We start from the raw sequence: 27,029 nt of genomic DNA on the forward strand, positions 1-27,029 counted from the left end.
TCCCCCCAGCAGCACACTCACCCCCACCACTGTCACTGCATGTGCTCCTAGGGCCCCTCTGAAGTCCAGGAATCACCCTCACCTCCCCTGTGGTGGGTGCCAGGGGGCACTGCGTGCACCTCCTCCCCTGCTATTGCCCCTGACTGTAGCCTCACTGGGGGTGAGAGATGGGGCTGCCTCCTTGCCCAGCGTAGGGCAGGAGCAGTGACTGCGGGTGGGGGGGGGGGGACCCCTGTGGTGCTGGAAGGTCCCATTGGAAAATGAAAGGGTCTGAGGGGGAAGGGCAGGCTCACAGTCAGTCTGCCCTGATAGTCGAGATGAGGGGGTGGGGGCACTAGGACCCTGCAGCAACTGCTGCTGCAGGGAGGCAGCATGGAGCTGCTCTGCTCTGGGGCCTCGAATGGGGGGGGGGGGGGGAAGAGAGCAAGTTGGGGCCGGGAGACACTCGGGAGCGGCAGGTGGGGCCGAGGGGAGATCACCTGGGTTATAAATATCTCTGTGCCTGCCAGCAGCTTCCCCCCCCCCCCCCCCCCCCCCCTTTTTCCGCCCCCCCCCCCCGGGCTTTGTGTGCCTGAGGCAAGTGCCTCACTCGCCTCGCCCTTGTTACGGCACTGCCGCCGCACACTGCCCCTGCATTCTGGTCAGGAAAGCGTGGCAGGCTAGTTGCACCGCTCTGAACTCCTTGATGTTGATATGAAGTGAGAGCTTGGTCTGTGACCACTGACCCTGCATCCATAGGTCTCCTAGGTGGGCCCCCTAGCCGAGAGCTGATGCATCTGTTACCAGGGTCATGGAGGGATGAGGGGTGCTGAAAGGGACTCCTTAGCGAACCACGCGAGAATCTAGCCCCTACTGAAGGGATTCTAGAACTTGCTCTGGTACCTTCACTACCAAAGCCAAACTGTCCGGACCTGGAAGATAAGTTGAGGCGAGCCTGGGTGGAGTTACCTCAGCCTGGCATGCCTGACCACAGAGGTGCAGGCTGCCATGTGCTCAAGGAGACTCAGGCATCCCCTTGCGGGGGTGGTGGGATAGCACCTATCATGGTTTGAAATCTGGACTCTATGGAGATAAACCTAAACCTATCTCATAGAACTGGAAGGGACCCTGAAAGGTCATCGAGTCCAGCCCTCTGCCTTCACTAGCAGGACCAAGTACTGATTTTGCCCTAGATCCCTAAGTGGCCCCCTCAAGGATTGAACTCACAACCCTGGGTTTAGCAGGCCAATGCTCAAACCACTGAGCTATCCCTCCTCCCCTAGGAGGATTGCTCTCTGCTGCACAGAATCCAGCAACATCCCCAATTTAATTCTATTCTTTGGTTTGGAGACAGTGTTGACTTGTCCATGTTGAGGAGGAGTTCTAGTCTCTCAAAGGTGTGTCTGACCAAATGGATTTAGGACTTCATCTGCTCCCTGGAGCGCCCCCACAGCAGCCAGCCATCAAGGTAGGGATATCCCTGTACCTGTCTCTTGCAGAGAAAGGCCGCAACAACCGACATGCACTTGGTGAACACTCAGGGGGCTATCGGCAGGCCGAATAGGAGCACTGTGAATTGATAAACCTCAGGAAACGCCTGTAGGCCAGATGAATGGCAATGTGAAAGTACGCATTTTTCATATTGAGGGCAGCGTAAAAGTCTCCCGCATCCAGGGAAGGCATGATCATGCTCAGGGAGACCATGCGGAACTTCAGCTTCACCATGGACTCGTTGAGTCCTCGTAGGTCTAAAATGCATCTGAGACCCCCCCTTTGCCTAGGGGATAAGGAAGTATCATGAGTAGAATCCCTTGCCCCGTAGTTCCTGAGGAACCTCCTCCACTGCCCCTATGGCAAGGAACGATTGCACCATCTGTATAAGGATCTGCTTGTGAGTAAGGTCCCTGAAGAGGGACAAGGAAGGAGGGAGGGGAAGAGCAGAAAAGACAGTTACTCACCTTTGTAAGTGGTGTTCTTCGAGATGTGTTGCTCATATCCATTCTAATTAGGTGTGTGCGCACGCCGTGTGCACGATCATTGGAAGATTTTTTACCCTAGCAACACTCAGTGGGTCGGCTGAGGCGCCCCTGGAGTGGCACCCTTATGGCGCTCCCTCAGTTCCTTCTTGCCAACTACTCCAACAGAGGGGAAGGAGGGCGGGTTTAGAATGGATACGAGCAACACATCTCGAAGAACAACAGTTACTCACCTTTGTAACAGTCTTTTCTTCTTCGAGTGCTTGCTCATATCGATTCTAATTAGGTGACTCCCAAGCCTTACCTAGGAGGTGGGGTCGGAGTGAGATGTCGTGGAGTGCAGAACCACTGAGCCAAATGCCGCATGTCACCCCTTGACTGCTGGCAGATTGCATAGTGGGAAGCAAAGGTATGCACCGATGACAACGTTGCTGCCCTACATATCTCCTGTATGGGTACATGAGCCAGGAAGGCAGAGGACGATGCTTTAGCCCGAGTGGAGTGGGTGGTAAGGTGCATAGTTGGGACATCAGATAAGTCATAGCACACACAGATGCATGATGTGATCCAGGACGAGATGCACTGGGTGGAGACCGGAAGGCCCTTCATCCAGTCTGCCACAGCTACGAACAGCTGGGTTGTCCTCCTAAAAGGTTTCGTTTGTTCGATGTAAAAAGCGAGGGCCCTGCGAACATCTAGGGAGTTCAGCTGTTGTTCTCGCCGAGAAGCGTGCGGCTTCGGCTAGAAGACCAGAAGGAAGATGCCTTAGTTGACATGGAAAGTAGACACCACCTTAGGAAGGAAGGCAGGGTGTGGTCGCAGCTATACCTTGTCCTTATGGAACACGCCGGGGCAATCAGAATTAAGCGGGCCCTGTCTCTGTGCAACTTGAGAAGGACCCTGTGGACTAATGGGAATGGAGGAAAGGTGTAATACAGGCGGTTTTTCCATGGTATCAGGAAGGCGTTCGACACGGAACTCGGGGAGCATCCCTGGAGAGAGAAGAACACCTGGCACTTCCAATTCTCACGAGAGGCCAATAGGTCTATCTGGGAAGCCCCCACTTCCGGAAAACAGAGTGGGATGACATCCGGGCGAATCGACTACTTGTGAGCCTGGAAGGATCTGCTGAGGTGGTCTGCCAAGGTGTTCTGGACTCCTAGGAGAAATGACGCCACCAGGTCGATCAAGTGGGCTATGCAGAATTCCCACAAGTGAATGGCTTCCTGACAGGGGTGACGATCGTGCTCCCCCTGGTTTGTTGATATAAAACAGCAGTTGTGTTGTCTGTAAAAATTGCAACACAATGGCCCTGAAGGTGCTTGCGGAACACTTGACACGCCAGGCGCTCTGCTCTCAGCTCCCATACGTTGATGTGCAGGGATCTCTCTTGTGTGGACCAAAGGCCCTGTGTGCAAAGGTCTGCAAGGTGAGCACCCCAACCCAAAGATGATGCGTCCATGGTTAGGACCAGGGAGGGCTGCAGGGCATGGAATGGTACCCCTTCGCATACCAAGCTGGGGTTCAGCCACCAGACCAGGGAGGTTAAGACTGTGTGTGGGAGGGGAAAACAAATTGCGGAATCCACTTTCCACCGTATGTAGGACCCACCAGTCTGACGTTATATGGGACCATGCAGGGAAGAAATAGGAGGTAGTTGTTGAAAGGCAGGGAAGGATCCTGGAAAGAGACTAGTGCTCCGCCCTTGGGCACACCTTCAAAAATTTTGTTTGGACCCCGCCGATGGTTGGGGGGGGGGGGGGGAAGGCCCTGGTTCTGGTCCGTCTGAGAACCAGACTGTCTCCGCCTACCACCCCGGCCAAGACAGGACTTCTGTAGACGACGTAGCCAGGGATTAGGGTAGGTGCGCTGAGGTTGGGGTCAGAAGGGCCTACGTTCCATCACCGGGGTATGCATGCCTAGTGAATGCATGATGGCCCAGTTGGGAGCTGTGATCGGCCAAACCTGCGGACACTGGTAAACAAACCGGCCCAGCCCACCAGTGGATTTCCCTGATGGGCTGTGTGCCAAAGGTTGCTGATCCCAGATTTACTAGTTTCAGTTAAGTCAGTCTGAACTCCCTGATTTGAAGAGATTACAAGATTTCATGTTTGGACTGCTCCTACTTTATAGGTGATAGCCACAAAGACCCAAGAAATTCACACCAGGGTGAGAATACCATATATTTTCTACAGTGGAAGAACAGCAGGGGTTATGGTGCTTTTATTGCTAGTCATATTTAGCTACACCTGCAAATCCTCTTAATGGAGTCTCAGCTTATATAGCAGTAGTTTATACAAGTTTCCCAAACAAAATAAAGGTACAGCAGCAAGAGGACTTTACTTGCATAACCACACCTACACTGAGGCTTTTAGGAGCATGGTTACGTTGGTTATGGAAGTGACACTTTTCTCCACACTCCTAACCAATCTATATGCTAGCAAAAACTTATCTATAAACCAGGCCTTAGAGTGAAGTGAGGGTGGATAGATAGATACCTACCTAACATGGTTCTTCTAAAGTGTACGTCCTCTTTGTGGAGTTCCAGTATGGTCTTAAGGAATTAGCGGACAGCTGGTATTTTCAGTTCAGTTCAGTTAGTGCATAAGAGGAGATACTATGCACTGCCTGCACAGCCAGAGGTGTGTGGAGAAGCTTGTACTGCTCTCTCTCTAACATGGAGAATTCTGTAGTGAAAAAGAATAATTCAGCTCCAATACTCAAATTCTATTTTTCAGCTGAAGTTACCAACAAGTGAACAAGCTTGTTAACTATTTGAGCTAATGATGTAGAAAGATTGTAAATGAACATTCAAAATGGTAGCTTGTAACTAATCATGTTGGCTATTAAGAGATCACTTTGCCCAATGGTTTTTTTAAACTATGGGAGGAAGGAGGGAAGTAAGCAGATATGTATGCAAAATCCATTGTCCACCCTGAATTTGAAAGATACTGGTGACATCTCTTGGATTGAGGACATCTTCCAAGCATCAGCTTGGGGGGGGGGGGGGGGGGTTGGGGAGAAAAGAGGGCGGACAAAAAAAAAAAAACCAAACCAAACAAAAAAACCTACCACTTTCCGCAATTCTAGTCCCCTGAATTTAAGATGTAAACAGTATAAATAAAACAAATGTAATGTGAATTGGTAAGTTTAATAGAAAGTCTTATGTTACAGATTGCTTAACACAAGCCTATATTAAAGTTTCAATACACTAATCAAGGGGGCTAGCTATTTTGAAGTTCACCATTTGCTCCACTCATAGAAAAAAATTAATTTAGTATTTGGTTTCAGTTTTCCAATTCAGCAAATCAGTTACACATCAATACATACCCCTCATTGATCATCATTTTTATGTTTTCTTTTAAGAGCAAGAATGTAAATTGTGTGAATTTTTAAACTATTTAGCTTATAATGGGGGAGAGGGGGTCATCATGGCTAGACATCCATTACAAGGTTATTAGCATGTTAAATCCATTCCCTAATTAGTATTCAATGTAACATTTAAACAAGACAGACAAATATTTACAAGGCAAAACAAACCAACACTACATATTTGCTACAAAGCTTAAGAAAAAACCTTATGAAATAAAAGTGAGTTTAAATATTTGAAGTTCTTCCTCAAATAAAACAGAAGTTTGCACTATACTTGATTCTGCAACTGCTGTACTCCAAAATAAGCAATATGGAATTTGCTTGAACCATCTTAAAACCTTTAAGTTACTAAGCCAGCTCTGTATATCTAAAACAGAATACACCAATTGCAAAACCAGGAATGAATCAAACTTATCTAAGAGGATTTGTAAATCTTCCCTACTAAAGTTACTACTCTTCTTGCTCTTCCAGATGAGTAATGGGTTCTTGTAGTGCACTGTTCTGCCTGTAGATAAAGGCATTGTTTACAGCTCCGAGTTCTCCCAGCTGTTCAAGCGAAGAAACACAGGGATCATGATCCTTTAACATATCTGGTAACTTGCACAACTTCTCCTGAAGGCGACGAGAACGCCTCACAGGGGTCAAGAATTTTATATCTTTAACAGCAGAGTCATTTGCCTCACACTGCATCTTCTTCTTCACACTTCAGAAAAGAAAAAAAACAGACACATTTGTGGATTAAAGATGTATATTGAGCCACATTTAGTCTTACTGTCTTTCTATGGAAACATCCATGTGAAAGTCTGTCAAAGACCATACAAACAACAAGCCATGCTTCCTGCCTTAGCCAATTGTACCCTCCCATTCCCCCCTCCCCAGCAAAAAGAGAAGATAATGACCACATACAATGCCCCCAGAAGCTAAAACCAGAGAAGTGGTAAGTACGTTTTAAGCATTACATTCATTTTGCCCAAGGACAGAGTTCTTTTCCACTACGTTTGCTAGTCAAGAGTTGCTCCAGGCAAAAAAACATATCCACCTGACTTTTTCCTAGATCCTCCACAGAGCGTACAGCCTTCTACACCAGGCATGCAGCAATTCAGGTTCCAAAGCTGGGCAGGACTTACCCAAAATACATAATGTATTCCTGAGCAGGGGAAGCTCTGCTTTGTAGTGTTCAGGGTAAGTATCCTAGGCTCTTCAGTGTTAACCCCCAGATGCAAAGAATTAAATTTTGTGACTAATAAGGTGACTCTTAAAGGTGTGGAGACAATTGATATTTATGCCAAAAGAAAAGCCAAGACCGATGGCTTGTGTCAATTTGAAAGATTTGAGTTGTGACAGGCCTATAAAGAGAGTCTTTCCTTTAGATGTAAAGCTCTTCTCCACCCATTCACCCCAATGGTGAAAGGAGAAGCAGCCCTCAAAAGATTAGACTCTTGGAATTCCAGTTCCAAACTGGATGTTCACTAGTCTAGGATGTTTGATTTGTTGCAGTTGTGATGCAAATACATATCACAGTTTCCCCAGACACTGTGAAAGTGCAGGAACTTTTAAGATTACCATAAGTGATCGTACCTTTCTAAGTATGGAGTGGTTGACAAATTGTATTTAATTAAATAAGACCCCTCCTTTTCTTTTTCAGGAGTCTTAAATTCTAAGTTTGCATCTTTTATTATATCTTCAGTTTTGTAGTTTTCAGACTTCTTAGTGTGTTCTTTGTACTTTGTTCTGTGCTTTTTACTTTCTTTAGGTAAGGTCTCTTGTCTTGACTTCAAGGATGAATCTGTTTCCTCTTTCTTGATCACTTCATTGCTAGTCTCTGCCTTCTCTTCATCATTCAAGTTGAGCTCTTTGAAGACTTCCTCTACATTCTCTACCAAAGAGTTAGCTTCTTTGCTGATAACTTCTTCCTTCACACATTCCTCTAAAAGTTAGAAATAGGGACAAAGTCATGATTAGTTGCAATTAAGGATCTAGTAACTAGCGGCAGAGTGTAAAACAAGATGCAAAGGTCAGTGGTTTCACCATGTTCTTCAGTAACCAGTAAGGGGTATCTTTGAAATTCTAGAGCTTCTGCACACCAAACCATTTTTACAACAACAATCTATTGCACAATAGTGTTTCATAGACCTTAGTTTCACCTACATTGCTAAAACCACATTTTCTCCACAAGCAACGTGAATTATCACAAACCACAATGGCCTAAATTTTCAAAGGCAAATGATTTGGAATGGTCAACTTGACATACCTGAAAGCAGCCCGATTTTCAGGTGGCAGGTGTATAGTACTTTTTGAGGAAAAAAACACCACACTAGGCTGTGACAGTACCTCCCATAAGGCTTTATAGAAATATGCTTAGAATGTGTTTTATGGAAATATGCCATGTAACATATCTCCGTAAAGGTTATGATCTACTGAATGTATTAATCCTATTTGTATGCATGTATCATTTTTGTATTTGAAGTTATGAATGTTAGCTGTGTACTGGCTTGATTTCTAAATAACCTTCATAGAGCATTTGGTCAGTTCCTGGAGAAAGGAATGTTGAACACAGGCGTGCGCAGCCCATTTCATGAGGGTGTGCACCCAGGGAGCCCCGCCCCTGCCATGCCCTAGCCCTGCCCCCATCCACTCCCTCCTACTTCCCACGCCCTGACTTCCCCCCTCAGAACCCCCAACCCCCCTGCTCCTTGTCCCCTGACTACCCCCTCCTGGGACCCCTGCCCCAAACTGCCTCCCACGACCCCATCCCCTACCTAAGCTTCCCTGCTCCTTGTCCCCTGACTGCCCCCCCTAGGACTCTACCTGTCCCGACTGCCCCGACCCTTATCCACACCCCCACCCCCAGACAGACCCCCAGAACTCCCATGCCTATCCAACTGCTCCCCACCCCCTGACAGGACCCCCAGAACTCCTGACCCATACAACCCCTCCTGCTCCCTGCCTCCCCCAACCCCTCTCCACACCCTTGCCTCCTGACAGCCCCCGCAGAACTCCCAACTCATCCAACCCCCCCAGCTCCTTGTCCCCTGACCACTGCCTCCAAAGACCTCCCCCCACGACCCTCCTTGCTCCCTGTCCCCTAACCCCTATCCATCCCCCACCTCCTGACAGACCCCGGGACTCCCATGCCCCATCCAACCCCCCATGCTCCCTGACCGCCCCCTCAAGAGACCACCACGCCATAATCCCACCCCCTATTCAATCAGGGGCTGCAAGTTTGTATGATTTTTGGTAGTGCCCAAGCAGAGCTGTCCCAACCATAGGACGGATCGGGGCAACCGCCCTGGACCCTGTGCTTTGGGGGGTCTTGTGCTTCAGGGGGACACAGGTCCAGAGCAGCCTGGGGGCTTAGCGGGGAGCCTGGCACCAGCGAGCAACCCGGCCCCAGCATGCCCCACCCCTTCCCCCAAACCCCCTCCACTGAGCAATGCTGGGAGCCGGTGGGGTGGAGCAGAGCGGGCTGGCGCCAGGCCACTTGCTGCTGCCAGCGCCAGACCCCCTACTAACCCCTCAGGCTGCCCTGGACTCCTTGTCCCCCTGAGGAATATCCTGAGGCTCTCTCTGCCTGCAGCTCCCTCCCCCTGCCTGCAGGGGAGGTGTGGTCAGGCAGCTCTGGCACCGCCCCCCCACAGCTCCCATTGGCCAGGGTTCCTGACCAATGGGCTAGGAACTAGGTCAGCACTGGAAGGGGGGAGGGAGGCAGCGTACAGAGTTGCCCTGCTTCTGTCAACTCTCCCCTGGATGCANCCACTTCCAGCCCCCCCCACCCCAAAACCACGAGGGAGGCTCCTAGCAGCATCTGGCTCAGTGCAGCGCCATACATGCTGCCCTGCGGGAGCACGTAACCCCACCCCCCACAGCTCTGCCTGCCCTGCATTAGGGTGTGCCCAGGCACACTCCCTGTGCACGCCTATGATGTTGAAGTTAAATACCTAATCAAGAAACACTTAAAGGACAATGGATCTTGGAATGCTCCAATCCACATAAGAAGTCTACTTGAGGACGTTCAAGGTAGCATGTAAACAATGGATGCTACCTGTAAAAACTGTCACATGTCCACGCATGACTCACTTGCCCAGGTGCCTCCTAAACTTCATCTTGGAGCTGGACTTTGCATAGGAGTGAGGAGGGGGTCTCCACCCACAGGAGAAAGTCTATTTAAACCCCTGGGAGACCCCTCCATTTTGTCTTCAGCTGGCTAAAGAGAGCATCTCCACCCCCCCAGGATACTTGGAAGAAACTGGAACACAGGGCAGTGACTGCAAGGGGTGTGAGTGATTGCTGGACCCATGCTAAAAGGAGATTAGTCAGTAAAAGGGAGCATTCTGGAACTGGCAAGGATCTTATCTGTACTCAGTTTGATTAGACATAGATTTGCGCATCTTATTTTATTTTGCTTGGTGACTTACTTTGTTCTGTCTGTTACTACTTGGAATCACTTAAATCCTACTTTCTGTATTTAATATAATCACTTTTTACTTAACTCAGAGTATGTATTAATACCTGGGGGAGCAAACAACTGTGCATATCCCTCTATCAGTGTTATAGAGGCGAACAATTTATGAGTTTACCCTATATAAGCTTTTACAGGGTAAAACGGTTTTATTTGGGTTTAGACCCCATTGGGAGTTGGGCATCTGAGTGTTGACTTCTGTTAGCTGCTTTCAGGTAAACCTGCAGCTTTGGGGTAAGTAATTCAGACCCTGGGTCTTTGTTGGAGCAGATGGGCGTGTCTGGCTCAGCAAGACAAGGTGCTGGAGTCCTGAGCTGGCAGGGAAAGCAGGGGTAGAAGTAGTCTTGGCACATCAGGTGGCAGCTCCCAAGAGGGTTTCTGTGATCCAACCCGTCACATAGGCACCTTTAATTCATCATACTGGATGATTCCTCAGCAGGAATTTGCAGGTGGTTGCTGATACTTTTGTGCCATCAAGAGAATCTGCCCCAGTTACTGATTTTAGCCCCTGACCTTTTTGAAACATTTGAACCTAAGGCTGAAAAGGCTGGACACCACTGACAGTCAATGAAGAATAAAAATTGGGAAAAAAAAAAAAAAAATCTACATATGATTGGGGCTCCCTGTCTGCCAGTGTCACTTGTCACTATTGGCAACATGCTAGCAGCTGAGGAGGAATCAGTAAGTTTTAATCAAACTTTGCATTACGTTTCAGACAACTTGAAGTTTAGACACTAAATAGATCAGCTTCCATACCATATGGCTAACAGAGTGCACCCTGTTTTTTTAAAAAGTTTTACACAGTAGTTCTCAAACTTTTGTACTGGTGACCCCTTTCACATAGCAAGCCTCTGAATGTGACTCCCCCCCCCCTTATAAATTAAAAACTTTTTTTATACATTTAACACCATTATAAATACTGGATGCAAAGCAGGGTTTGAGGTGGAGGCTGACAGCTTGTGACACCCCCCTTCCTCCCCCCCCATGTAATAACCTCGCAACCCCCTGAGTGGTCCCGACCCCCAGTTTGAGAACCCCTGGTTTAACATTTTATTCACGGAGTCCGATAATTTAAGGTTAACTGAAAGAAAGAGTATTCAATCTTACCAACAACTGACTTCCGAAGATTTTCAGTATTCTTCATAATATCTGCTACTGTGTGTCGTAACTCATCCTTAGGCTGGAAGAAAAGTTGCTTCCATTAATGGCCCATAAAGTCAGCTCTGTGAGATTGATTTTTATAGTCCCTACTTAGTTATTCTAGAGTTTAATGTGGAAATTAAAAATAAGTTATATTATGAACATTACAATTGATTAACTGTATTATAAACAGACTTAGAAAGATTAGATTTTTATTGGTAAATGTTGATTTCAACATGTGCGCTTGCACACCCGGATACAAAATGATGAAAAATATTTCCATCAATCACAATCAAAATTTACAGATAGGCAAAGTCAGAAACATGCTGGTTGAGAACTTAGTTTGATTTAAGGATATTTAGTGTATATATTTTGATATGCAACTGACAATTTGTATTTTTAAACAATTACAAAGCGTTAAACTTTTTGAATCTAAGCATCTATGGTCATTAAATAATTCTCCCCGCAATTTCCTGCAACCTGAAAATTTAAACCCAAAACAAAACAACTGAAAATGTAAGGGATAAAAACTGAAAAAATGCTTAAACATTGATATTATCCATCAAAATTGTACAAACAAATCAAATTCTGCTAAGCCTAATTATAAATCCTTATGTTAATGCAGTATGAACATGAGTCAAAGTGTGCAAAGATTGCAATATCAACTTTGCCACACTGCATATGATTCATCCTGTACAATGTGGTAGCATTATTGTTCCTGCTAGAACCTGAATTTTTGCATACAAGTCTTGTGTTTCTTTTGCAACCTTAATGTTAGCAAATCCTATAAATAAAAGTAACAAGAACATCTAAGTAACATTAGAAGTTAGAGACAAGGTGGGTTAAGTAAAATTGTTATTGGGACAACTTCTGTTGGAGAGAGAGAGAGAGAGAGAGAGAAGCTTTTGAGCTACACAGTGCTCTTCGGGTCTTCAGTGTCACAGCTAAATACAAGATCAATCTGATAAATATTCTAAGGCAGTGGTTTTCAAACCATGGGTCGCGACCCAGAACTGGGTCACGGAACAGAAGGGACTGGGTTGTGACGGCTCCGGTCAGCACCGCTGATGAGGCCGTTAAATGTCCTGTCAATGGTGCTGCTTGGCTAAGGCAGGCTAGTCCCTACCTGTTTCTACACCACGTTGCGCCCTGGAAGCGACCAGCAGCAGGTCCAGCCCCGCCTAGGAGCCGCACATGCTGCTGGCTGCTTCCGGGGCGCAGCGCGGTCTGTTGTACCAGAACAGGCGGGAAGCCTGCCTCTGCACCCCGGCTGTGCCACTGACTGGGTGCCGCCAGAGGTAAGCCCACACCCCAACCCTCTGCCCCAGCCCTGAGCCCCACCTACCCACAGCCCCCTCCTGCACCTCAAACCCATTATCCCCAGCTCTGCTAGGTAGCAGGCACCAATTTTCTTCAACTGGGTCACCAGAAAAAAAAAAAAAAACATTTAAAAACCACTGTTCTAAGGGATCATTCAAGGTAAAGTGGCCCATAAACACTCCTGTAGTCATACGGCAAAGAGGGAGGGCTAGTGTGTTACAGATTGTTGTAATGAGCCATAAAACCAGTGTCTTTATTAAGACCATTCTTTTTAGTGTCTAGCAAAGTTATGAATTTAAGCTCCCAGGCTTACATTTGGAACCCACTAACCCCCCCCCCCCCCCCCTTGTCATATGACTACAGGTGCCTTAGCAGGCCGCTTCACATTAAATCATCTCTTCAAACAGTGGTTCTCAACCTTTTTCATTTGCAAACCCCTAAAATTTTGAATGGGGGTGAAAACCTCTTTGGAAATCTATTGTCTGTATATATAGTTGACTTCTGTTCAGTCAGTTTTCAGTCTAAATCTTTTGTGGCCTATGTCAAAGGCAGAGGTCCCCAAAGTGTGGGGTGCACCCCCCAGGGGCCTTCAAGGGGATGTGGCGAGTCTGGGCCAGCCCCCATGGGGGGCAGGGAGGGAGCACCACCCCACCCCTCCCCAGCCACAGCCTCAGCTCCCATCCTCGTGCTTGGCCCCACCTGCAGCCTCAGCATGGCTCCACTGCTAGCCCTCACTGAGGCTCAGTTGCAACTTCACTCCTGCCATCACCCCCAACCTTGGCCCCTAGCAGCGGCTCAGTCACCAGACCCCATCCCTGCAGCCCCAGCTTTGGCCCCCTTACGCCGTCCATGCCATCCCCACCCACCCTTCACTCTAGGAGTAAGCAGGGAGGCGCAGCCCTCAAGTTTGGGGACCACTGGTCTAAGGGGTTGAGAACCATAAGTAGTTGCACATATTCCATCTGTTTGATCTTGTATTTTCCTGTGACTCAGAGTGCCCTTCCCAGCCCTGAAGACGACCTCTGTGTAGCTTGAAAGCTTGCCTTTCTCACCCACAGAAGTTGGTCCAATAAAAAGATATTACTTCACCCCCCTTGTCTCTCTAATATCCTGGGATCAACACAGCTACATCAATATTGCATACATTAGAAGTTCTAGTTTTTCATCATTTTTCCTAGAAGTAATTTTGATGCTCATTTTTCTCCCCTTGAAAAGTAATAGTTGCTGTTTACTGAAGTTGCAGCATAAATGCAAAGATTCACAGTTGCAACAAGTTTATAAAGCTTATATGTTTAATTAATTAACTCAATATAAGTGAGCCACCCCTTTTTACTAGAAGCAGCCAGTGTTAATATATAGAACAGGGATCGGCAACCTTTGGCACGCAGCTCGCCAGGGTAAGCCCCCTGGCAGGCCAAGCCGGTTTGTTTACCTGCTGCGTCCGCAGGTTTGGCCGATCACGGCTCCCACTGGCCACAGTTCGCCACTCCAGGCCAATGGGGGCGGTGGGAAGCGGCATGGGCCGAGGGATGTGCTGGCCGCTGCTTCCCGCCGCCCCCGTTGGCCTGGGACGGTGAACCACAGCCAGTGAGAGCTGCAATCGGCTGAACCTGCGGACGCGGCTGGTAAACAAACCGGCCCCGCTCGCCAGGGGCCTTACTCTGGCGAGCTGCATGCCAAAGGTTGCCGATCCCCGATATAGAACAGGGATAGTCTATTTTTGGTCAAGGTCCAAATTTCTTGGTCAAGGTATAGTCAAGGTCCAAACTCCAGAGAAAATGATTTTTATAAACAACATCGATAAATAAAAAAGATTTCAGGGTCCATTAAAAAGCATCTTGTGTTCTGGATTTGGCCCCTGGTCAGCCTATTGACCTCTGATGTAGAAGTTCTTCTGCATGCACCGGTTTTTACATCCACCACTCTTTCACTGCAAAAACCCCAAGATTCCGCTTCTCACCTGTGCTCCTGCCAGAATAGCCTCCTCATAAACAGCAATGATCTTTTCAATTGGGCCCAGCTGTTCCAGACGCATGCGACACACCCAGTATTTTGCAAGTTTTTTCGCATCTGGAACACTTTGAATCAGCTTTTCCAGCATTGCATGTACTTCATCCCCAGGAAAACCCTAATATTTACATAAAATGACAGGAAGACTGAATCCTAATAAACATATTCCAAGGTAGTGACTATACAGTTGTTACTGAAAACTTGTATTTGCTTCTGTTTTTTCTAGTGACCCTGAATAAATTGGTAGTAATGAAAAATATTTACATTCACCTAGTCTTCAAAATGAAATTGTCTGTACAGAGTGTTAGGAAATAGGAGATAATTTCTCTTCTCCAAGTTCTAGAAGCGTCACTTTTTAGGTAACTTTTGTAAAAAGGTTCAATAAAATTAATGAAGTAACAAGTGGACTATGGAATTACTTCCTTTCCTTTCATACTGGGCACCACATAAAAGTCAATTCTAGTGTGCATCTTGCTTCCTAAACCAGGTGGTTGGTTACTTGGGGCTGAATCACATGAGCCCTCAGAGCATGAAATTACTACTGAAGTCAATGGGAGTTCCATGCATTAAGGGCATACAGGATCATGATGTTAGTATACAACAAAATGAATACCTGTTCTGTTAAATGTAGACATTCCACAAGAGTTTTGTTGACATTTTCACTGAATAATCCTTGCTCATCCTCTTCTACTATGGTAGCCCAGAAAGACTCAACTGGTTCTTTTGGAGTTTCTTCTGATGTCTGTGTCTCAGACTGGGCTACTTGTAGCACAGTAGATGATGGCCTCTTTATCACTTTTCCTTTGGTTGCCTTCCATTCAGCCAGACGAATTCTGCATTTAAGTAAATCAGTATATTAGTATCTGTTGTAGAATAGCTTATTTTTCACCATATATACACAAAGATTAAGATTAGGGCCAGTCAACACAAATCACGTAAAAACACTTTGAGGGTAGATGAGGAAAGTCCTTAGAGAATTTTTAATTATCACCTCTCTCTAATCAAGCCATGCAGATATCACCTGTGCATGGAAGCCTTTGAAACCTTGATGCCACTACTTCCATCCGCTAGAGATGTTTATGATCAGCAAGTTGGGACAAGAGAAGATAGAAGTGTCTAACAGAAGCAAAAAATTGAGGGTATAAAAAACAAACAAAAACCCACCACCAACCCTGTTTTTCCTACATAGTGCAGAGAACTGCTTCTAAGCTACTGGGATGGCCCCATAAGTTTAGAGAACAAAAATCTGAACTGAGTTTATACTTATGAGAAGCACTAGACTGAGTCCTAAAGACAGAATCCCTTTATCCACAGAACAGGCAGAACATAGGGTATGGCAGTGCAAGCACCCTACCATAGCAGACCTGGGTCCTATTCCAAAAGGGCCATTTCTTAAGAGTATACACCAGATTCTACCCCCATTTGAATCCTTTGGCTTCATACTGAAACTGCCAATTATTGCTAAGTTACAGATATCTACTGGGATAACTGCACCAAGAATACCAATTCATTTCATACAGGCCACCAGCCATAAGCTGGTAACAACTGTCTCTAATTATCTAGACTGGATTCAGATCTCTGATCTAGAGCTGAAAAACACTATTCTATTAGTGAATGAAGCAATCTAGTTCTCCTCCCCTATTACACAGTTTCTAATAAATATTACCTTCTACGTACATCATGCACTAAGCTATTTTTTGCAAGTTGCTGTTTGTCTGTGGTTTGATTACATGTACACCAGCATCAGGTTTGCCAAGGCCAACACAACACAAGAAGGCCTGAAACACTGGAGATGTGTTTCTCTGATGCTGCATAAACTACAACGAAGCAGGACAAGTTGAGAGCCTAAAATGCTGCTGCAATATCTGAATTCTACTCCTCAGTTTTAAATCTTGGTTTCTTTAGAGTCTGATGGCTTTCAACCAGAAAAAGGTAGTTTGCAGTTCTGAGCACAAGAATGTCTATATATAAACTTACTAGTGGACCTAAAAACAATATGAGCACATCCACTCACAGCTGAAACAAGTCTATTGAGATCTGTTGGGGGGGAGGGGCAGGAGAGGGAGTCACCTTTTTAAAGAAAAAAGGCCACACACACAATTTGATTAATCCAGTTACCTTCTCTCTTCTGTTGACTCTTTTGGCAGAACATATTTTCTGTTGCCAGCTTTTGAATCCTGGGTGGCCTTGGTACCACAGGTTACAGAAATAGACTTTGCTGAAGTTCCTAATCTGACATCTCTGAGTGGAACCTCAGTTCTCTTTGCCCCAGGCACAGAAGGGGGCTTAGCATTGTGAAGAGCTGTCTTTAATGATGGTGGCCCACTTTTATCAGGCTTTTTTTGGACAGTCATATTATTTACAGACACACTTGTGACTATTTGTTTCTCCTTGTTCTGGATGGACTTTGAGTGGGTGCTATGAGAAGCCCTCACAGGTGGTCTCTTCTGAAAGGGGGTGGCATGTATAGGTTTAGCAGCACTAGCCAAATTTGTGGCTCTAATATTATTTATGACTGCATTATTGCTGCTGGTGGATGATGGTCTCACTGCTGGTTTGGTGGCAGGAGCTATAGGTTTCTTGTTTGCCAAAGAACTCTTTGCATCCTCATTTTCTAGTGTTTTTCGGAAGGAGTTTATCTTCGATGGGATAACCTTGCCACAATATGAGCCAGGCACATGTTTCTTTGGCAGGCTGGCATCAGAGTTCTGCTTGTCTGCAATCAGTTGCTTCTCTTTGATGTTTCTTTTGTGCAGGAAGGACTGGCTAAATGACACATGATAAGTTTTTATTTCAACAGCTTCATCTTTGGAAGTGTTAATAGCTGAACTAAAATCTTCAGGACTGCAATTTGTTCCTACAGTTGAGTTTGTCAATATGGTAGTAGTTTTCAAGGTTTCATCCTTTGAAGAAGCAGTGTTTTTTTTCAGAGTGTTGTTTGATTGAGTCCATGGAGGTCTATTAGCATTTTCTTTATCTTCCTGAAATTGGAAGTAACATGAAAAAAATATTAAAAATGCGTAACATATGGCAATAATCTGCATTTCATTTCAGCAATTTATAAGCCTTCCAAACAGTGGTAGGCTTATAAGACTTTGGGGGAAATTAATAATACTGTAAGTTGGCCTTGAAGAAAGTGGGGATCCATCACACCTACAAGGGAGTCAAACAAGGGGAATATGAACTGTTATTTCTACTTGCCACTGCAAAATCTTCACCCAAGCATTGAATAAGGATAAGAGAGGCAACTGTTTCTAGAATCTAAAGCTGTGGTTCTCAACCAGGGTGTGACACTATGCCTCAGGGGGAGTGCCCTGTAATCCCCATATTCATCATTTATATACAATTGTGATATTTTATATAAAGTATGCCATGTGAGGGATCAGGGGAAAGGTTATGATCTGCTGAAAGCCATGGTTCTATCTAAATATGTATATCATTGGTGCATATGAAGTTATGAAATTGTGTTGAATGGTTGGTACTAAAACCTGCTGAGAGTTGGGGAATTGCCCAGATATTAGATCCCTAGATACAAGGACAAGGGAGCTAACCAACACCGAGGCCGGTGTCAAACAACCATCAACAGCCATTGTCCAGCAAGGAAGCTAGAATGCAATGACTCACTTGCACAAGCCACACCAGGGGAATTGCTCAACCTTGCCTGGTGACTCAGCAATGCCCATCAGATATGCCTGGACTTGTGTTCTCCAAGCACATGCACTGAGGGTATAAAACAGAACACAGTGGCCTCATGCTTGGCCTTTTCTCCTCGCCTCATCTATGGTGCAAGCAACAAGGACATCCAGAAGACTCCAACAGAGAAGACTGGCCCAGGTTTCAAGGGTGAAACCTGTGTACTATGAACTGCAATGTCCAGTGGGGTGAGAAAAACTGCTTAACCTAGAATGTTGCCCAGTCTAATAGGGTTGAGAGTTTAGACCGCATGCTTATATTTTATTTTATGTTGGTAACTAACTGACTTTTTGCTCATCACTTAAAATCTATCTTTTGTAGTCAAACTGGTTTTACTGTTTATCTTTACCAGTGAGTTTGCCTGAAGTATTTGGTAAATTTGCTCAGGTTCACAAAGGCTGGTGTATATCAACTTTCCATTGATGAAGTGGTGAACCAATTAATAAACATGCACCGCTTGTCTTGAGCAAAGCACGAGGGTATATTCCTGAGGTACAAGGCTAGGAGCTGGGGGGATTTGGCTGGTGCCTTTCTCCATGTGATTCATGAGTGGGCTCTGGGAGCATTCATCCAGTCTAGCTGGGTGGGGGGGCTGCACATGCAATTGTTCTGAGTGATAACAGCACTTGGAGGGGGTTGCTGCTTGTCACTAGCAAAGCATTGAAAGAGACAGCCCAGGCTGGAGAGTTAAGAGGGCACCGGGGTCCCAGGCTGTACCCCAGGGATCCCATCACAGAGGGGCACGATTTTTCTCAAACTTTAAAAAAAAGAATACAAAGACTGAACATGGAAAATTTCAGCCAAAAATTATTTCCTGAAGTTATGAGTATGTGAAGACAGGATATCAGAATGGAACTGTGAACTATAGGTGTCACAGTAAAATAATTCCATTAATCAGTCCTTTCAGTCTCTTAGTAGTCAGTTCAGAAGACTTATTCTGTACTGGAGAAAAAATATTGGGATACAGTATATTCATAAAGATAGCACTTCCTAAGGCTCTGCAGGAGCACAGATTAACTGGTTAATGTGAATGAAATCTTAATCATTTACTGCTACATGTGTACGATTTCTTCCATGTTGTGGAAGACACTTATGTTAATGCTAAAACAAGCAGTTTTACCAGTGTCTATCAGTTATGTAAAGGAAAAAACCCTCATACAACTTACCATTTTCTGCTTAGCAGATTTTAAGACCTTTATTTTGTCTTCCAGTTTATCACTAGCTGCTTTCCCAGTTCTGTTATTGCTTTTAAAAAGTCAAAAGCGAAGAGTTAAGAATAGCTAAAAATATATTTTGCATAATATACACTATAGTAACATTTCTGTATGTTAAGCAGGGAAACCACCAAGATCTAGCATTCGTGGTTTCCACAAGATAGCACAATAGTAACTTTGTCCCAAAAGGAAATCTATTTCAGTTTGAATTTACAAATCAAAACCACTGCATAGAAATATTTCATGCCACAAGCATAAGACACATATACCAGTTCCTCTTGCCAACACAGAAGAGAAACAGAGCTAGTAGCTATTATTTTTGCTTTAGAACAGTGGTTTTCAAACTGCAGATCGCGACCCAGTACTGGGTTGTGGCGGCTCTGGTCAGCATCATCAACCGGGCCATTGGAAGTCCCGTCAGCAGTGCTGCCTGGCTAAGGCAGGCTAGTCCCTACCTGCTCTGACACCGCGCTGCACCCCAGAAGCAGCCAGCAGCAGGTCCGGCTCCTAGGTGGGGGGGCCCCCCCCACGGGGCTCCATGCACTGCCACTGCCCAAGCACCAGCTCCACACTTCCATTGGCCATTTCCCAACGGGGGATGGTGCCTGCAAGCGAGAGCCACACGGAGCTGCTTGTGCGCCTCCGCCTAGAAGCCAGATCTGCTGCTGGCCACTTCCAGGACGCAGCACGGTCCACGGTGCCAGGACAGGCAGGAAGCCTGCCTTCGCACCCTCGCTGCACCACTGACCGGGAGCTATCCAAGGTAAGCTGCCCAAGGTAAGCCTAGGTCCCAATCCCCTGCCCTAAGCCCCCCCAAATCCGGAGCCCCTTCATGCACCCCAAACACCTCATCCCCAGCCCCAACCAAAAAAAGAGTAAGAAAGTGAAAGGACAGATCGAAGTACTCAATTAGGATGAGCAATATTGCCGCTGCATTGATAGTTAGGATTACAAATCATTGTACTAAGATAGCATGATGTTTCCATTGAACATCCTGACCTGCTACAAATTAGCTGTAGGAATATGGCAAATATTTGACATTTCATGTTATACATTCAAAGTGTAGCACAAATGCTAATTCTCACAACACCCTTAAGGAGGAAAGCAATCTTATTCCTGGTTTTATAGATGGGAAATTTGAGGCACAGAAGGGAAATGATCTGCAAAAGTCATGCAACAAATCAATAGCAGAGCCAGGATTAGAACTCAGGGTTCTCTTACTCAGTCCTTCTTACCACACTATCTCCAGTTTACAGAGATTTGCTATCACTTATACTTCTAGGAAATATGTGCTGTTAAGCAGTATTTGTTACTCAGAGGCTTTTAGCCAGGAGCATGATATAAAACTAAAGAGATTTAAATAATGTAACTTCTTAAAATTTGGTTAAGTGCTATTGATTGGTAATTCAGTTTCCCACAGCAAGAGCGTAAAGGGGTAAACTGGCACCTTCATGGTAGACAGATTTAAACAGACAAAGGTATTGACTCCACCTAATATTTGTCCACTTCTCCTGTATGAGCAATCCAGAAATGGCCTTTTTTCTTAACAAGTACTCTTCAACCTTTTGTCTTCTTTGTTCTAATGGATTAAAAGAAAGTTTAACTTTTTTAGTGTTACACAAAATCCTTATTTCCAGCTCAACCCATTTCTAACAAATTTATAAGAATCGAATTGGCCTAAATGTATTTCATTTTTACCAAGACTCAAAAGACAAAATAAATAAATAAAGCCTCTGGACAGAGATTTGAAGAAAAGATTTTTATGTATAGTCAGAATTTTAATAGCCACACACCACACAGCAATTTTATCTTGATTTTCATTTAACACTTTGTACATACACCTCTACCCGATATAACACTGTCCTCGGGAGCCAAAAAAAAAAATCTTACTGCGTTATAGGTGAAAGCGCATTATATCGAACTTGCTTTGATCCGCTGGAGCATGCAACCCCGCCCTCCTGGAGCGCTGCTTTACCATGTTATATCTGAATTCGTGTTATAGCAGGTCGCGTTATATCGGGGTAGAGGTGTATTGAAGTGTGGCTTATTTAAACAATTTTCACAGTTGGTGTTCTGCTAAATTAACCATTGAACAAGAACCACTCCCAAGTCACAGTGGTGGTCTTTTGTTCTCTGTGGCTGCCTCTACAGGGACTTTTCACCTCTTCTACTGTGGGTCTAGCATTGGTGCAGTTCCATTTGCAACAGCAGCAACAATGAAATGCTATCATAAAGGGCACAGAGGAGCTTATGCCAGCACTGAATCTACAGATAGACAACACTGGTAAATGCTATCAGAACCTGATCTTCATTTTATATTTGTGCTTTTTTGTCACCACCCAGATGCAGAACCAACAGTAGAACAAGCATGGAGAAATGTTTATTTAGATATAGTCTTACCATGTAAAAAGGCCTGATGGGTTTTGTTTGTTTGTTTGTTTTTTGGGGGGGTTAATAATAATAATAATAAAAACACAAACCTGTTTTTTTACACATCAGTGAGACACTCAGGAATGTGAAGCCTTAATTTCCCTGTTTTTACTGAAGGAGTTGGACAACTGATGTAGACAGAGAATTCTCTCAGCCCCCTAACTGAAGGGGCAGGGTGTTGAATCTTCAGCCAAGCTTCCCCTCTCCACACACAATTCAGTATTAAGGGTCTCAGTGGAAGTCACTTCCTATCTCAATCAGTTTTCCCCCCCCCCCCCCAGTTTTTCTAGTGTCATAAGACTAGTAGTTCTCCAGTTATTGTCAGAGTCATTCAGTAAGAGAAAGGTGAACAAAAACAAGTAGAATTTTTTTGGGGGGTGGATGGCGGGGGTGCTAAAAACCTTTCAGGCATTTCACAAATCTACCATAAAGTGTGAGGGAGAACAAATCTAGGCCTCATCTATACTGCCACTTTGCAGCACTGAAACTTTCTGGTTCAGGGGTATGAAAAAACCCCTAAGTGCCGCAAGTTTCAGCGCTGTGAAGTGGCAGTGTAGATAGTGCACCAGCGCTGAAAGCTACACCCCTCATGCAGGTGGGTTTTTTACAGCGCTGGTGACACAATTACGCTGCTGCGCTTTAGTTCCCTGGCCCCTTTTTTGGTCCCCATGTCAGAAGTTAAGGATGCAGTGTTCAGTTTTTAAATCTGAATTCTATACAATAGTGTGATGTGTTAAACCTTTAATCTAGGATTACTGTTTTAACAACTAACATTCATTGTTAATATTTCACCTCTTGGTGCGGTTTTGGAAGAATGTTTATACTATATAATATATACATTTATTTGGTTGCCTCTATCAGTGGAGGACTTTGGTTGATACCAGCTGTTAGAGGCAATGTGAAGGAAGGTTCAGCTTGTTCCCCACTGTGACTTCAGGTGAAAGGTTAAAAATCTGCTTTTCACAGAACTAGCAAAGATTTTTCTAAGGTATAAGTTCCAGAGAAAAGTTCCATTCTGTCTCCACCTGCTTTTCTATTTGCTTCCTTCTCACCTCCTGTCCAATGTGTTTAAAAAGTCCGTTGAAAATAGTACTGTGACAGAGGAAAGGAAAGGCATTAAGGAAGATTTGGGATTGCACTGTCACCAGTATGCTGATAACACTATGCCAGTGTTTCATTAGACCCAGGATTGGTCTATACTAGAAAAGTTATACCAGTGTAATTATGGCAGTTGGGGGGTATGAGGTTTTTGTAACTGAGTCCACACTAGGACTTTTATATCGGAATAAAAGTGCCTTTATACCCGTTGTGACAGTCACACCACAAGGCACTACTCTTTCTACCCTGCCTATCACATTTACTGCATCTGAAAAGACAAAGGCAGCAGCCATTGGATTCTGGGGGAGGGGTCCTGACCTAAAAGAGTTTTGTCAATAAGACTGTGGAAAGCATATGGTGAAAAGCTTTGTTTTGAAGCCAATTGTTTGTTAAAGTTGGGCATCAGTAAGCATTTTATTTTTAATTTTTCTTGTAACCACTTCTGACTTTTATTCTTCATTTCTACTCACTTAAAATCTCTTTGTAATTAAACATGTTTTATTGCTTTATCTAATCCAGCGTGTTCAAGTTGAAGTGCCTGGGTAACTCCATTTGGGGTAACAAGTTGTGCACACATTACTCCCTTAAAGCAAGATGGGGCTCAATATATTTGAGCTATTCAGGACAGGGCTGGGCAGTACAGGATCTATTGGGGGAAAATCTAGGACTCGGGGTATGTTTGGGTCACCCTGCAGCATAACCGAGGCTGGTAAGAGCCAAGGTATATCTGGCTGGCTCGCTGCAGCACACACAGACATGGCTGGAAGTGATTTACATGCTGGAGGTTTTTTGTGGACAGTCCAGGCTGGTGGCTACAGAAGCAAGGCGTTGTAAAGGGCACCCCAGGATACAGGGCAGGGGTGACACAGCCACTCATCAGTCTGCACTGTATAGCTTATTTTTCCCAAACCAGAATAAAGCTATACTGGCATAACCACTCGTATATTGATATAACTGCATCCACACTGGGGGTGGGGTTGCTAATTTTAAAGCAGGAAAACTTTCTAGTTTAGTTTGCTTATGAGAATGTCATGTGGGACAGTGTCAAAAGCCTTACTAAAAATCAAGTTATATTAAGTCTACTACTTCCCCACATCCACTAGGCCAGTAAGCCTGTCAAAAGAAAGAAATTAGGTTGGTTTGGCATGATTTGTTCTTGACAAATGCATGCTGGCTATTCCTTATAACCCTTTGGTACATAGGAGTCGTATATTCAAAAGCACTTGTGACTTAGGAGCAAGAGTCCCATTAACCTCAAAGTGCAAATCCTGATGGACTATAGCCCAATCAAAGCGTTTCAGCTGTCTTGACTTGTGGAAACTCAACATATCAAAAGGCAATACTGGCTGTAATTACAAAATGGGCTATTTGCTTATCAATTTTATTTGAATTTGTTTTATTCTCATAGTCAAGTCATTAGTAAGGCCTCAAAATTGTCTTTTTCAGCATTTTAAATGTGAAAATTCTCTACATAAATCTGAAATGCTATTAACAATTGACCAAACAAGTACAAAAATCATCCACCCTAGCAATTACAGACTATAAAGTGGGAAGAAAAAACCCTACCAACATGTAAATAAAACATTCTACTTAAGTTTTATAAAATGTGTGGGTTTTTTAAGTCACATTTTTACCTGCCCTATTGAGAACATTTCCCTTGTTGACCAAGTAGGCCCTCCTTTTGCTACTTGTTTCCAATCTTGGGGTTCTCAAAACCTGAATTGTCTGCGATGACCAGATAGCAGCATTGGTCAAGAGCAATTTTGTATCTTCCTGCTTAACAAGTTCTGATCTTTCCTTTCAGATACTGATCTTACCAATATCATCCATGTCTCTTATCTCTAGACTGGATTCCTGCAAACTGCTGTAAATGAGGCTACACTTGAAGACAGAGAAACATCAGCTAATGATGATGATTGCAGCTGATCAGTCACTTACTAGGATTTTATACAAGAGCACATTATACTTTTACTCCAGAGACTGTGCTGGATCCCACTTTGCTGACAGGTGCTATTCAGGTTGTTGGTTTTGTTACATAAAGCCCATTATGCTAGGACTCCAGGGGAACCAAGAAAAAGCCTCTCCCAGCCAGACAGGTGAAATAATCTGGTGCAGTCCACAGACTTGGAAAGCAGAAGTCTGCAGCAGACTGATCTCAGAGCATCCTTACTGTAGAATTTGCTTCCCCCACTTAAATCTGACAGTACCCCAAATTAGATCATCTTCAAGGCATACTTTCTCAAGGCCCTTTTTGATTAAAAGAAGGAAGCAACTGGGATGAATTTAGCTATTTTTTCCCCATCAAGGGTCGCAGAATCAGCTTCTTTAAGAAAGTATCTTTAAGGCACAACAGTAGTGATAGTTGTGTATATTAAAGACAAGTCGAATTGTGCTGTCCCTGGAACGGTCACATGTTCATACTTGCTAGAAAAGAGCGTTAAGAAGTTGATTCAGTGTAAACTAACCAGATGTTTTCATGGGAACAAACAGGCTACCCCGCCTTTTCAGCCACAGTTGACTGCCCCTGCCCCTTCCCCCGTGGCTCGTTTCTCTGGGTTGTGGGGCCTGGCGGGACTATGGGCTTGGGGACATGAGACACACACGCTGGGTGAAGTAATCCAGTAAAAGACACTGCGTCTCACCCACCTTGTCTCGCCTCGGCAGCCGGGCGGATTTCAGACCCGGACCCGCCCGCTATGCGACACACCGGCTGCTTGAAGCTGGAGGGGTTTCAGGGCCAGCTCCGGGCGGGACGGGTCCCCGGGCAGGGGCCGAGGGAGTGGCTGGGGCTCCCTCCCGCTGGCGGGGGCCCTGGGCCAGCAGCACCGGCGGGCGAGCCCGGCTCAGGGGCGGCTCCACGGGCCCCGCCGGGCGCCTTCCAGCTGCGTCCCGTGAGAAGGGCCCCGGGGGCGCGGCGCTTACCTCTGTAGGCCGGCTCGGCTCTCCGGGTGGCCGGGAGTTGCGGAGGGAGGCGGCCGCTCATAGCCGCGGACAATATAAAGGGAGGGAGCCACAGAACCGCCGCGACCACCCGCTCCGCCGTTTGAATGAGGCGGCCGGTACGGTACCGCCTCCTGGATTGGCCCGGCCGCGGGACTTGAATTGGCCAATGGGCTAGCTCCCTGGGAGAGGCTGCCGGACGCAGCGCGCATGGGCAGTACCACCGCCAGCGGGCGCAGGGAGGAGGGGGGCTACTTGAGAGAGGTTTGAAACTAAACAGCTGCTGGGTTGTGGGTTACTCACAGATCCGCAAGATAAAACAGAAGGAGGAGTACTTGTGGCCTCTTAGAGTCTAACAAATTTGAGCATAAGCTTTCATGGGCTATAGCCCACTTCATCAGCGGCATGTAGTGGAACATATAGTAAGAAGATAGATAGATAGATATATCCAGCAATGCCCCTCTGCTATGTACATTGGCCAAACTGGACAGTCTCTAGCAAAAGTATAAATGGACACAAATCTGACATCAGGAATTATAACATTCAAAAACCAGTAGGAGAACACTTCAATCTCTCTGGTCACTCAGTAACAGACTTAAAGGTGGCAATTTTGCAACAAAAAAGCTTCAAAAACAGACTCCAACCAGAAACTGCTAAGCTTGAATTAATATGCAAACTAGAGCCCATTAACTTGGGTTTGAATAGAGACTGCGAGTGGCTGGGTTATTACACATATTGAATCAATTTCCCCATGTTAAGTATCCTCACACCTTGTCAACTGTCCAAAACGGGCCATCTTGATTATCACTACAAATTTTTTTTCTCCTGCTGATAATACCTAATCTTAATTAATTAGCCTCTTACAGTTGGTATGGCTACTTCCACTTTTTCATGTTCTCTGTATTTATAGATATCTCCTTACTATATGTTCCATTCTATGCATCTGATGAAGTGGGCTGTAGCCTATGAAAGCTTATGCTCAAATAACTGTGTTAGTCTCTAAGGTGCCACAAGTACTCCTGTTCTTTTTGCGGATACAGACTAACATGGCTGCTACTCTGAAATGTGTCATTATGTAAGATAAAAAACCTGCACTGCCTTTCATAGCATGTCCAAACCGAGCCAACCCCATTTCGGAGGCACTGCCAATCACCAAGCCACATACTTCAGTGACAAAGCTACTTAAAGAAAAGCAACAGGCTACTTAACTTAAATGAATGGGCAACTATGTACACAAAGAAGCCTTTTGGGAAGATCATTATCCCATAGGTGCCGACTCAGTGTGTGCTCCGGGGCTGGAGCACCTACGGAAAAAAATTGGTGGGTGCTCAGCACCCACCGGCAGCTCCCCACCCCGCCGCCCCTGCTCCAGCTTACCTCCGCCTCCTCTGTGAGTGC

At 45.4% G+C, this 27,029-nt stretch overlaps 1 protein-coding gene across 2 annotated transcripts; it reads right to left on the reverse strand.

Annotated features, from left to right (window-relative positions):
• Positions 1–5,087: 5,087 nt before the first annotated feature.
• On the reverse strand, positions 5,088–25,759 carry CKAP2 (cytoskeleton associated protein 2). 2 transcript variants are annotated; one of them, XM_034758551.1, is made up of 9 exons: positions 25,614–25,759; positions 20,655–20,742; positions 19,116–19,185; positions 16,375–17,237; positions 14,870–15,089; positions 14,207–14,374; positions 10,894–10,966; positions 6,906–7,254; positions 5,088–6,030 (listed from the first exon to the last, which is right to left on the reverse strand). In XM_034758551.1, exons 1-9 carry the CDS (start codon positions 25,672–25,674, stop codon positions 5,778–5,780), a joined length of 2,145 nt encoding a protein of 714 aa, XP_034614442.1. In that variant the 5' UTR covers positions 25,675–25,759; the 3' UTR covers positions 5,088–5,777. The 2 variants fall into 2 exon arrangements, with proteins under 2 accessions (XP_034614442.1, XP_034614441.1); XM_034758550.1 differs by having other exon boundaries at positions 19,116–19,194.
• Between the last annotated feature and the right edge of the window lie 1,270 nt (positions 25,760–27,029).

Source organism: Trachemys scripta, chromosome 1, assembly GCF_013100865.1.
Source record: "Trachemys scripta elegans isolate TJP31775 chromosome 1, CAS_Tse_1.0, whole genome shotgun sequence".
Lineage (NCBI taxonomy): Eukaryota > Metazoa > Chordata > Testudines > Emydidae > Trachemys > Trachemys scripta.